At 37.9% G+C, this 12,152-nt stretch overlaps 1 protein-coding gene across 1 annotated transcript; it reads left to right on the top strand.

The window, feature by feature from the left end:
• The first annotated feature begins 2,075 nt into the window (after positions 1-2,075).
• Positions 2,076-10,732, top strand: LOC141402888 (uncharacterized). Its single transcript, XM_073985014.1, has 4 exons — positions 2,076-2,146; positions 2,217-2,666; positions 10,156-10,236; positions 10,307-10,732. The coding sequence occupies exons 1-4, from the start codon at positions 2,135-2,137 to the stop codon at positions 10,730-10,732; spliced, it is 969 nt and encodes a 322-aa protein (XP_073841115.1). The 5' UTR covers positions 2,076-2,134.
• The last annotated feature ends 1,420 nt before the right edge of the window (positions 10,733-12,152 follow it).

The following is a 12,152-nucleotide window of genomic DNA, read 5'->3' as shown; positions in this document are numbered from 1 at the left end:
TTATTAAAAATCCACGATTATTGGTCAGATGGGCCATGACAAAAATATTATTAAAAATCCACGATTATTGGTCAGATGGGCCATGACAAAAATATTATTAAAAATCCACGATTATTGGTCAGATGGGCCATGACAAAAATATTATTAAAAATCCACGATTATTGGTCAGATGGGCCATGACAAAAATATTATTAAAAATCCACGATTATTGGTCAGATGGGCCATGACAAAAATATTATTAAAAATCCACGATTATTGGTCAGATGGGCCATGACAAAAATATTATTAAAAATCCACGATTATTGGTCAGATGGGCCATGACAATAATATTATTAAAAATCCACGATTATTGGTTAGATGGGCCATGACAATAATATTATTAAAAATCCACGATTATTGGTTAGATGGGCCATGACAATAATATTATTAAAAATCCACGATTATTGGTCAGATGGGCCATGACAAAAATATTATTAAAAATCCACGATTATTGGTCAGATGGGCCATGACAAAAATATTATTAAAAATCCACGATTATTGGTCAGATGGGCCATGACAAAAATATTATTAAAAATCCACGATTATTGGTCAGATGGGCCATGACAAAAATATTATTAAAAATCCACGATTATTGGTCAGATGGGCCATGACAAAAATATTATTAAAAATCCACGATTATTGGTCAGATGGGCCATGACAAAAATATTATTAAAAATCCACGATTATTGGTCAGATGGGCCATGAAAAAAATATTATTGAAAATCCACGATTAATGGTCAGATGGGCCATGGAAAAAATATTATTAAAAATCCACGATTATTGTTGAGATGGGCCATGAAAAAAATATTTTTAAAAATCCAAGATTATTGGTCAGATGGGCCATGAAAAAAAGATTATAAAAATCCACGATTATTGGTCAGATGGGCCATGAAAAAATTTTATTAAAAATCCACGATTATTGGTCAGATGGGCCATGAAAAAAATATTATTAAAACTCCACGATTATTGGTCAGATGAGCAATGAAAAAAATATTATTAAAAATCCACGATTATTGGTCAGATGGGCCATGGAAAAATATTCTTAAAAATCCACGATTTTTGGTCATATGAGCCATGAAAAAAATATTCTTCAAAACCCCGAGTGTTGGTCAGATGAACCATGAAAAACATATTCTTAAAATCCATATTCTTAAAAATCCATAATTTTTGGTCAAATGGGCTATGAAAAAAATATTATTAAAAACCCACGATAATTGGTCAGATGGGCCATGAAAAAATATTATTACAACTATTGGTCAGATGGGCTATGAAAAAATATTCTTAAAAATCCACGATTGTTGTTCAGATGTTATAGGTTGTGTGATTGTTTTTAGTTAGTTAACTTCCAATAATTCTAGTAACCATCGAATTAAACGAGTCTTTGTTAAAAACACATTTATTATTTGCCTCTACTAAAATTGTTATTATAGGCAGTGTTTATTTAAACGTCATTAATTGATTGCATTTGGCAGACGGAATCCCCAGATTGTGTATTTTCTGACTCACTAATATACAAAACAAAAACCTTTTTTGTTAATTATCAAATAAATCAACAAATCATTCAACATTCCGAAGTGTACATATCTAGATATGCACTCAACCAAATTCAAGCTTGAAATTAATTTGAACTAATTATTTCTTAATTAACCCTAAATGAAATTGTTGGCCCTTTTTTAATGGGCATGGTAATGAAACAACTTTAAACAAAATAACCAATTAAATCAAACCCAATGCAGAGTAAGTTAAAACCAACACATACAAAAACAAGAAATAGGCACGTATCCATTTTGTGCTGTTGGTATTTTGTTGACCAAACAAATCCAGTTTGGTATAACCTCATGAGATTTAATTATTATCATGCTTCGTTTATGATTCTAATTGACATTCACTACGTCTGAGATAAAATATTAAATGAGAGCATAGAAATCAATCGAAAAACGGTTCAAGTTCAGTGTGGTTTGCTGTCCCTCATGAAAATTGAATTGAAGCATCGCAGGAGTATAAAACATTGTTGACAACGACTAGAAGTTATCAGTTTCGTTTGATCTTTTGCAAACTTGACATAAGCACAATAACAAAACACAAAAGTAACAACATGTTCAAATTCGTAAGTTCTGGCCTTACTTAATTTGTGCAATGTACGCCTTTGCTATTTAATGCTTTTCTCGGATTTTTAGGTGGCTTTCTTTGCTTGTGTTACTGTAGCCTTGGCTGCTCCTGGTTTGGTTACCGAACATCACACCGTGGTCCAAGAACCCGTCTTGACTAAAGTTGGTGCCGTGGTGCACAGTGTTCCTTCCGCTACCTCACATCAAAGTTTCACTCGTGTCCATAACAAAGCTGTTGTAGCTCCAGTCGTTACTCCTGTCGTTAAGACTACAGTTCATGCTGCCCCAGTTGTTCCCGTGGTAAAGACCGTTGAACCTGTCGTTCCTGTAGTAAAAACTGTAGTTGCTGCTCCAGTTGTTAAGACTGTTGTCCCTGCAGTCCCAGTTGTTAAGACTGTTGCTCCAGTTGTCCCCGTTGTTGGTAATGCTGTTTCCCATCAATCTCATGTCCAAATCCACTCTAATGCCGCTGTAGTTGCTCCCGTTCTCCACTCTGTCCCTGTTGTTCATGCCGCCCATGTTGTCCATCACTAAGTAGTGAATTATTGGTTTTGTGATTGAATTTTATGTTTTAAATAAAATTGTCTTTTTATTGTTATACTAAATTGATTTTGTTTGAAAATTGTTTTAGAGAAATTGCAGATTTATTGAACCTTTGTCCTGTTCTGTTATATCCAACATAATACACATTTACTTACTTTGTTCGCCTTGAACAGAACGTTTGTCTCAAATGCCGAAGTAGGAATAGATTTCCAACCATCATTCTGCTACGTGTACTGTCAAGAGGTTCGTTTCCGTGAGCCAATCTAGCTGTCAGTACTTTTTGGTAGCCGTACTTATAAATTACCCTACTAGCAGATCAACCAACTAACTTATTGTCTTGACAACAGTATGTAGAATCAAACTTTGATCAGTATCAGATATACCTCACGGTGCGCCGGAACCAACTTTAAATGGAAGGTGCTTACGTCTGGGAAGATTTTGCGGATTCTAAAACTACAATGTGCGTAGATGAGAAAAATAAATAAATGGCAATCAAAGATCACATTTTTAGGGGTTTTTTACTGGGAAACCGCAAGTCGCACCTAAATGGGATTTCAGAAAATGTTGTAGCTGTGAAATTTCTCTACAAGATTGACGTTTATGACTTTTTCCTTGGCTTTACTATTTTTGAGATATAGAAGTTCAAATTGGGACAATGCACCGACTGTTTTTTTTTACTTTTGATTTTCCTCATCTATGAACATTGTAGTTTCAGAATCCGCAGAAGCTTCTCAGGTGTAAGCACTTTCCATTTGAAGTTGGTTCAGGAGCACCGTGCTCAGCCTATGATAATAATATATTAATTTGTCTCTGCATTTTTTTAGACACCAGGAGAAAAACATTTGTTCAATGTGCAAGAAAGAAGGTGATGTCATCATTTGCTATCAAAACATATTTTTAATCTCAAATAAATAAAATCAGCTGAGACAGGCTGGGGTTTGAACCCACGTCCTTGAAAAACGCAAGGAAAAAAGTGTTTTTACGGCGTGTTAGTGTTCAGAGCCAAACTCATAACTTTCAAAGACTACGCTAAGAAGCGTTTGTCATGAAAGCCATACAATTACTGAACAAAACATTCAGAGTTGTAAAAAAACAAATTGCATTTGAAAGAGTAAAAGTTAGATGATAGCGAAGCCGTCCAACATCCGATATATCTGAGGAGCCTTCATTACCAAAAGGCGAAACATGTCATGTCACATAGTGGTGGGTGTGTGGGTTCGAGTCGTCGGCTTTCCTTTTTCAGATGCATTATTGATCATGAAGCTCGATTTCTAACGAGAAATTAATTAAAAAACAAGTAAAAAAGTATCAGTCGGTTTGCCTGTGTATATTGAAACAATTTTTTCGCAAAATACATATGTATTTAGGGGGTTTAAAAATGTTGGGCGTGTGAACCGACAAAAATGTTGATTAGGATTAAAGATCAAAAGTTTTGCGGGGGAGATACTAAAAGGAATGGATCGACATTGACCGTTATGGAAGTGGATCTCAGCCACAGCATATGGTGCCATAGGGGGTTTTTACACTCTTCGGGCTGTTTGCTCAAGAAGTATGGACTTGCCCCTAAAAAAACGTTTACCATCGTAATTGGGGCAGAGAATGCAAGTTGCTTCAACAAAAATCAAAGTGATTCGATACCAGGTCTTAAAGTGAACTTATCCGAAATTTTGTGTGGGAGGTACCGGATGGAGTGGACAAATATAGTCCATATTAGAGCCGGATCTATATCTTGTAGGTATATTAGGAAGTGTAAAGTATAGACCAATTCGGCCACTCCCTTCAAGAGCTACCGTACGAACAATTTTTCCGAACATTTTTGAAATTTTTGGGGGAGGTACCTGAAGGAGTGGACCTATATGGTTTACCTTCAAACTTGAAGTATGTTTGGGCAAAATATTACTAAGGACAAATTTTGGACCGAATCGGCAGATCCGTTTGAGAGTTATCTTGCGCTCCAACCACCTCACACGGTGTCATAGGGGTTTTTTGAAACTTTCAGGCTATTTTCTCAGGCAGTATGGACTTGCCCCTGATGAAACTTGTACCGTCGTATGGAGGGCAGTGAATACAAGTTGCTAAAACAAAAATCAAAGCGATTCGAGAGATGGCCCGAAACTGAACTTTTCCGAAATTTTGTGTGGGAGGTACCCGATGGAGTGAACCGATTGAGTCCATATTAAAACCTAATATAAATATTGTACACATTTCACGATGGGCAAAGTATGGACCAACCAAACTAAGTTTGGGTAAAATATTACGAAAGACAAAATTTTAACCGAATCGGTTCATCCCTTCTAGAGTTATCGGGCGCTCCAGCCAGCCAGGCAGACAAATTGCATTTGAAAGAGTACGAAATGTGTTTCAGACAATTTGGAGTCGATTTAGCAATGTCCATCCGTCTGTCTGGCTAGCTGGTGCGCACGATAACTCTCGAACGGATGAACCGATTTGGTCCAAAAGTTGGCTATCCCAATATTTTGTCCAAACTTAGTTTAAGTTCGAAGATGTATTATATACGTCCGCGCCTTCCGGTACCTCTTGAAGGGAATTACCGACTTGGTCCATACTTTACACATCGTGATATTTCTACCAAACTTAGATGAGGTTCCAATATGGACTCAATCGGATCACGCCTTCGGGTACCTCCCACACAAAATTTCGTAAATGTTCAGTTTAGGACTTGCTCTTGAATCGCTTTGATTTTTGTTGCAACAACTTGTATTCACAGCCCCCATGCGGCGGTGCAAGTTTCATCAGGGGCTAGTCCATACATCCTGAGAAAATAACCTAAAAGTGGCAAAGATCCCCTATGACACCGTGTGTAGTGGTTGGAGGGCAAGATATCTTTCGAACGGATGGATCTGCACATTCGGTCCAAAATTTGGCCTTCCTAATATTTTGTCCAAACATAGTTTAAATTCGAAGATAAGCCATATCGGTCCACTCCTTCAGGTACCTCCCCCACAAAAGTTCAAAAATGTTCGGAAAAATTGTCCGCACGATAACTTTTGAAGGGAGTGACCGATGTAATCCATACTTTGCACATCCTAATATATCTACCAGATATAGATCACGTTCGAATATTGACTATATTTGCCCACTCCTTCGGGTACCTCCCACACAAAATTTCGGATAAGTTCACTTTAAGACCTGCTCTCGAATCACTTTGATTTGTGTTGAAGCGATTTGCATTCGCTACCTCCATTAGACGGTAAACGTTTTTTCAGGAGCGAGTCTATATTTCTTGGGAAAACATCCCGAAAGGTGTTAAAAAACCCCCTATGTCACCATATGTGGCGGTCAGAGAGAACGAAAACTCTCGAACTGTTCAACCGATTTGGCCCAACATTTGGTCTTCGTCATATTATATCCAAACTTAGTTTCATGGGGCAATACCGGTCCACAACTTCCGGTACTTCTCCCCAATATTTAAAAAATGTCACTAAAATGCTAGGACGATATCACTTGTATGGGGAAACTAGTTTGGTCCAAACTTTGGATCTCCTAATATTTTGTCAAAATTAAGTTTAACTTCTAAAATGGCACATATCGGCCCTCCCTAAGGGTATCTCCCCACAAGATTTCAACATTTTTGTCTTAGTGCAGTTAATTCCTAATCCACATTTTTGTCGGCAAGTTCAAATATCCAAAAAGGGCCAAAAAATGCAGGTCACCTAAAGACCTTAGGTGAAAGTTTCACTTCACATTGGCTGAGGCAAAGCCGACTGACATTTTTTTACTTGTTAGTAAGCATTTAGTTTATGTGTGCAGGTTTTGCAACAACGACTAGAGTATGAGGTTTACTGTAATCATGAAATTGTTATCGTTTAGTCTTCATTTACACTGTTATTGGTTTTGCTGTTCTCCTTCTCTCCCTTATTTATTACTGCTGGCCCATTGGTTGTTTAAATTGAAGGACCTCCCAGATTAAGGAGGCTAGAACAGTGTATGTATCAGCGGGCGAGTATAAATACGGAAGAGGGGCGGCTGGTCGAGTTGAGTCGTAAATTAGACCGCGACTTTAAACCGCAGTGAAAGTAAAGATTAAACAAGTGACGTAAGTAGAATAAATCTATGTGCTTAATACAGCTAAGCTGTGTGCTTGAGTGAATAACGCCAATAAAGCATTGTAGAATCATAATCTAAAAAGCACTCTACCCTCATTAGCATTTGAATCCCCGCTTAGGCAATGACCAAAGGGGTACAGTGCTGGCATATTGACAGATTCACATTTTGGATGTTGAAAGAAGACGCTGCTACGACAATAAGATAAGATTGTCACAGCTCCCCAGACATCACCATTGTGGAACCCTTCCTGATAAATGACGTATCCTCGCAACCCGTCATTTTCCTTGGCTCAAAGAACTGTCCATTTCCTTCAGACCGTCGGGTAGCTGAGAGAATTTTCCGGGACATCATCACAGCTGCAGTTGATCGCTTCATACCTGCTAGCCCCGTCACTGGCAAATGAGGGTGATGAGATTCGTAGTAGGAACTCTGAAGATCCAACAGTTAGGGAAATTATGTGAAGTCAACAGTCTTGTGAGCAAGCATAAGCGGAAAAAGTGACTGGATTGTGGACAACGCTTAAATCATACTCAAATCCAGGAAAGAAGGATGATAGAACGGCTTTGACTTTCAAAGGCGTAATAGTGCAGATCCGAAGAGGTGCTCGTGTAATTTTAACCGGCAATGTATAGAGCATCTCGAAAGTGATAGGGCGAAGAGGAGAGTGCTACAGTGTGTAAAAGCCCTTTCAGTCGAGAAGGTAGCACCACAATTTAGGATAAGCGATGTTGCAAATGTTATTCGTAACCCAAAATAACCGAAAGCTTTTGGGCCCTCACGAAATCTCAAAGGTAATTCTTAAGCGATAAAACGAACCAGGATTTGAGTATTTGTAAAGTATCCCCAACCATGTTGTACCAGAAGCCTGTCAGAGTGATCCCGCTACTGAAGCCAGCCTAGGATGTTAATAGCGAAGATCTAGAGGCACAACTTCTCCCTATGATGATAAGCAGGTTACCAGTTGTCCAACATCAGCACGTATTCCGGAAAATTCACAGTTCCACAATAGCAATAGGCGCCATGTCCATACATATAAGTCAAAGACTGAACCAAAACAGTTCATGGTGGCTCTTAATCTATCAAAGGCCATTGATACAGTTAACCATGACAAGCTGTTTGAGGACATAGAGAAGATTTCTCTCTAGTCGTATTTGAAATGTTGGATTATCAACTAGAAGTGTGGACGCCAGCCGTTTGTGGAATTCAGGAACAATTCCACGCAGGGAAATATCCCCGGAAATGTTTAACCTCTACCTTTCTGAAATTCCACACCCTCTGTACGATCTTGACGTTAGGTCCTATCGTCGATGAGATGTGTGAATAACTACATAGCTGACTTAATGTAGTTCTTCCATCAGGGGAATATGATAATATCCGTCGCTACATTTACTGGAGCCACCGTGGTGCAGTGGTAAGTACGTCCGCCTTGCACTCAAAGAGTCTGCGGTTCAATCCCTGACCAAAGCATCAAAATTTTCAACGGTGGTAAATCGTCTCAGTGTAATTGATGCTGCCTTACATTTGCTGAGTATTTCAGCCATGAAAATCTACTCTACAAGTGCTACCGTAAGACAAGCCGTTTGGATTCGGTGATAAAAAGTAGGACCCATATCATTGAGCCAATATGAATCGGCATTGATATCAGAGAAGTCTCACTTGTCCCTTTAAGGATGTTGTGGAAACATATACATATGTATATGTATATAAATTTAGTGCTCCCCTTGAAGATTCTGGTTTATGATGTCCTGATTCCGACCTCAAACTACCCTAAACTATTGGGTATAACGTTCGATATCATGTTTAAGTCCTCCGCGAAAATCACAGCTATTTGCGAAAATATCAGAATTAGGAACAAGGTTCTCAGGTCGCTGTCCCTCTTACAAAGCAATTGGCTGATCTTTGGTAAGCTGTTTGGCGACAGTGTGATATGCACAAAATAGCGATACGCAGTGCAAGAATATTTAAACCTGCCACAAATGCTGCCCTGAGGACTGTAAAAGGGTGTCTTCTCATGACAGCAGTAGACCATCTTCATGCAGAGCCAAATATTTTACCAGTGCATCATCACAATAAGATCTTGTAGATTTAGTACCTGTTTGGGTGTTACAGTCGTGATGATCACTGTCACGATCTAGTGGACAGGCTTCCGCTACTCAGGCACGTCAGCAGAAATTGTCATAAGAGGTCTAAACTTACATACGAGAGCTCCTAAATCTACGAATAGGTCTAGACAGCATTCACACTAATGCAGTTGTGCAGACAGTACAAAGGTACAGTGCAAATGTCGTACTCGGAGACCAACCCCGCCCCCAGCGCAGCAGAAGATCGCCAGTTGCCAAGGCAAACATGAGTGGTTTACGCAAAGTTAACATGCGAGAGATGCAGCCTACTCAGTCCATATTGGGGTCGAATTGATGGCACCATAACCAAAATATGTTTGCATTCATCGGTGTGATCGGCATAACAGGTTCGGTTCAACGGCATTTAACACACCTTCTATGAACTTTGTTATTTCATTTCAAACATCTCAGAATGTATTATTTTTCTTTCATAAAAGGTCAATTTATTGAAGTGCGTTTATATGGAATCTCTATTACTGCAATAGTTTGATTCATTTTTTTTCGTGGCTAACGTTAGGAAAATTAGTATAAAAAATAACATAAGACGCTCCACTCCTCCATAGGCCTATATTGATTCAATAAAAATTTTAATCTTACATTGACCAAAAAAATCAAATTATTGATTAGAATCAAATTACAAGGCGTAAGGTATCAAATTATTTACACACACGCAAATCAGCCAAAAAGCCCATTAAAACCCGCTATAATGTAAAATAGCAACGAGCACAACCTTCATCAATTAAAGTAAAATATAATTACCAAAAAAAGACTAACCCAAACCCATTTTTTTTCATTTACTTCAATTTGATTATAAACAAATTTCAATAATAAAAAACCTACTAAAATGTTGTTATCTTAATACACTACAGACAACGGCAACAACAACAAAAAAACATAAGCCTGTGCGCAGACGCAATGATCTCCTCGTTTTATCAGCTTTGAGGAGATTTTATGAGACAGCGATGATGACGCCAGCTGACAGGGGCCAGTCAGAGACTCCTCAGAAAAAAAACAACACAACAAAACAACAGAGATTAATGTTTGGCCAAAGATGAAGGCCAACATCAGCCAGAAACAAGAAGTCAGCTACATGGCTGGATGAAACAACAAAAATAACTGAAATGACGTTTGCAAACGTGAGTAATACCAAAAAAAAAACAGTAATGAAGGGATTTTCTTAAAACAATATCGATAAAAAACATTGAGAATAATTCTGCTGATCTTGTCTTTACTCTTCGTAATTATCATTTTGTAGTTGGCTATAAAAACCTCTAAAGTTGTTGAAATCAACAACAGTTTCTTGCGAACTATACAAAAAACAACATCAATTCCCAAACTTTAACAAAATGTTCAAATCTGTAGGTTTGAAAATATTTTAAAAAATCCCATTGACGATAATAACGAATTGTTTTCTTTTTGGTCTTCCAGATTACCATCATTGCCCTGTTCTGCTTGGCTGCCGCCAATGCTGGTCTCATCGAAACCCATCATGTTGTCCAGGAACCCGTCCTGACCAAAGTAGGGGCTGTGGTCCACAGTGTTCCTTCTGCTACCTCTCACCAAAGCTTCACTCGTGTCCACAACAAAGCTGTTGTCTCACCCATTGTAACTCCCGTTGTTAAGACCACCGTGCATGCTGCTCCCATTGTCAAGACTGTTGAACATGTTCCAGTTGTCAAGACCGTTGATGTCCCAGTTGTGAAGACAGTTGAACATGTCCCAGTCGTCAAAACTGTTCAACCCGTTGTACATGTTCACTCTGCTCCCACTACATTTGTCCACTCCGCTCCCATTGTCCATACCGCTCCTGTTGTAAAAACTTTTGCTCCAGCTGCCTACACTATCCACCATTAAGTCAGAGACAATGTTAAACTGTGATATGTGATTTGAACACATTTGTTAATTAATTTTACAATATAATACTATTTGAAAAAAAAAAGAAAACTATACGAAATATTTTGTGTATTTTTTAAGTCAAATGAGGATTAGAAATAGAGGCTGGCAACGGAATCAAACATATCATATGTCCCACCTGCGATAGTATTCGTATTAAACCAGCAATAAGTAGATAACACTCTCTCTTTCAGAGACCTCCAAACTTGGTATCGGCCACACACACAGTTCAACTAACAGAAAAATACAAAGCACCCTCAGCCTTAAGGCGATAGAGGGTATACTCACTAGGGTAATGACTTTTTTACAACCTGATATCCCCGTATCATAACGTGATGCGTTTCTATATAAGATTACATAAAATGTTATTTATAAGGTGATTCGGTGAAAAAATCTCACGCACAAAATAAATTTAAAATTTCAATTTAACACAATTAACTGCAATTTTTCGAAGTCACTGTAAGCAGATATATAATTGAAAAGTAAACTATAGAGCAGTGTTAATCACCACTTGGCTCGCGAGCCGTGTCTGTGTGAACACACACAATCGCAATTGTGGTGAGTTTGAACGTTACTCTCACCACCGATCATCTTCTTTGTTTTAGCAATGAATTAACGCACACGATGTTATCTATCCCTCTCTAGATAAACATCGTGTGCGTTAATTCATTGCTAAAACACAGAAGATGATCGATGGTGAGAGCAACGTTAAAACTCACCACAATTGAGATTGTGTGTGTTCACACAGACACGGCTCGCGAGCCCAGTGGTGTTAACACTGCTATAGAGCCACATCAGATAACCAAAGAGACATAACATTTGTTTCTCCCAAATTTTCTTTAATTCCGAGATTCATAAAAATGGCGTCAAAGATTTAATTTTTTAACAAAAAAATCTAATTTTTTCAGAGTGTATTGTGCATGCCCTTTTTTAATATTTGATTGACATAAACGTTATTCAAGTTATTAGTAGGTTTAACCCCCTGTTTTTGTAACTAATTTTTGTTCGTTCGTCTATATTCATAATAATTTAGGCATCCATAGCTCAGCCCACAGATGACATACAGTCCTAATTTCTCGTAGACGCGTTCAATATATGGTTAAGAACTCCTCTTTTAAAAATCAGAGCTCTACAGTAAAGTAAATCGAGTAAATCGATCTACACAATTTGACAATTCGTGTGAGAAGTATAATTTTTTTACAAAAACAGGGGCTAAGTTTATTTATTCGTGCAACAGGGAGAATTTTTTTTTTTTTTGGTTTTATAAATTTTTTCAACAAATATTTTTTTTTAAATCGATTTGTGCGTGAACTTTTTTATAGTTCAATGGAGTAAACGTTATATTAGTAATTAATAAGCAAAAGCTCATTCATCCGTGCTA

The sequence above is a fragment of the Musca autumnalis genome, unplaced genomic scaffold (assembly GCF_047663935.1).
Source record: "Musca autumnalis isolate F117 unplaced genomic scaffold, ASM4766393v1 scaffold_4, whole genome shotgun sequence".
NCBI lineage: Eukaryota > Metazoa > Arthropoda > Insecta > Diptera > Muscidae > Musca > Musca autumnalis.
This window is presented reverse-complemented; position numbering and strand designations above follow the sequence as displayed.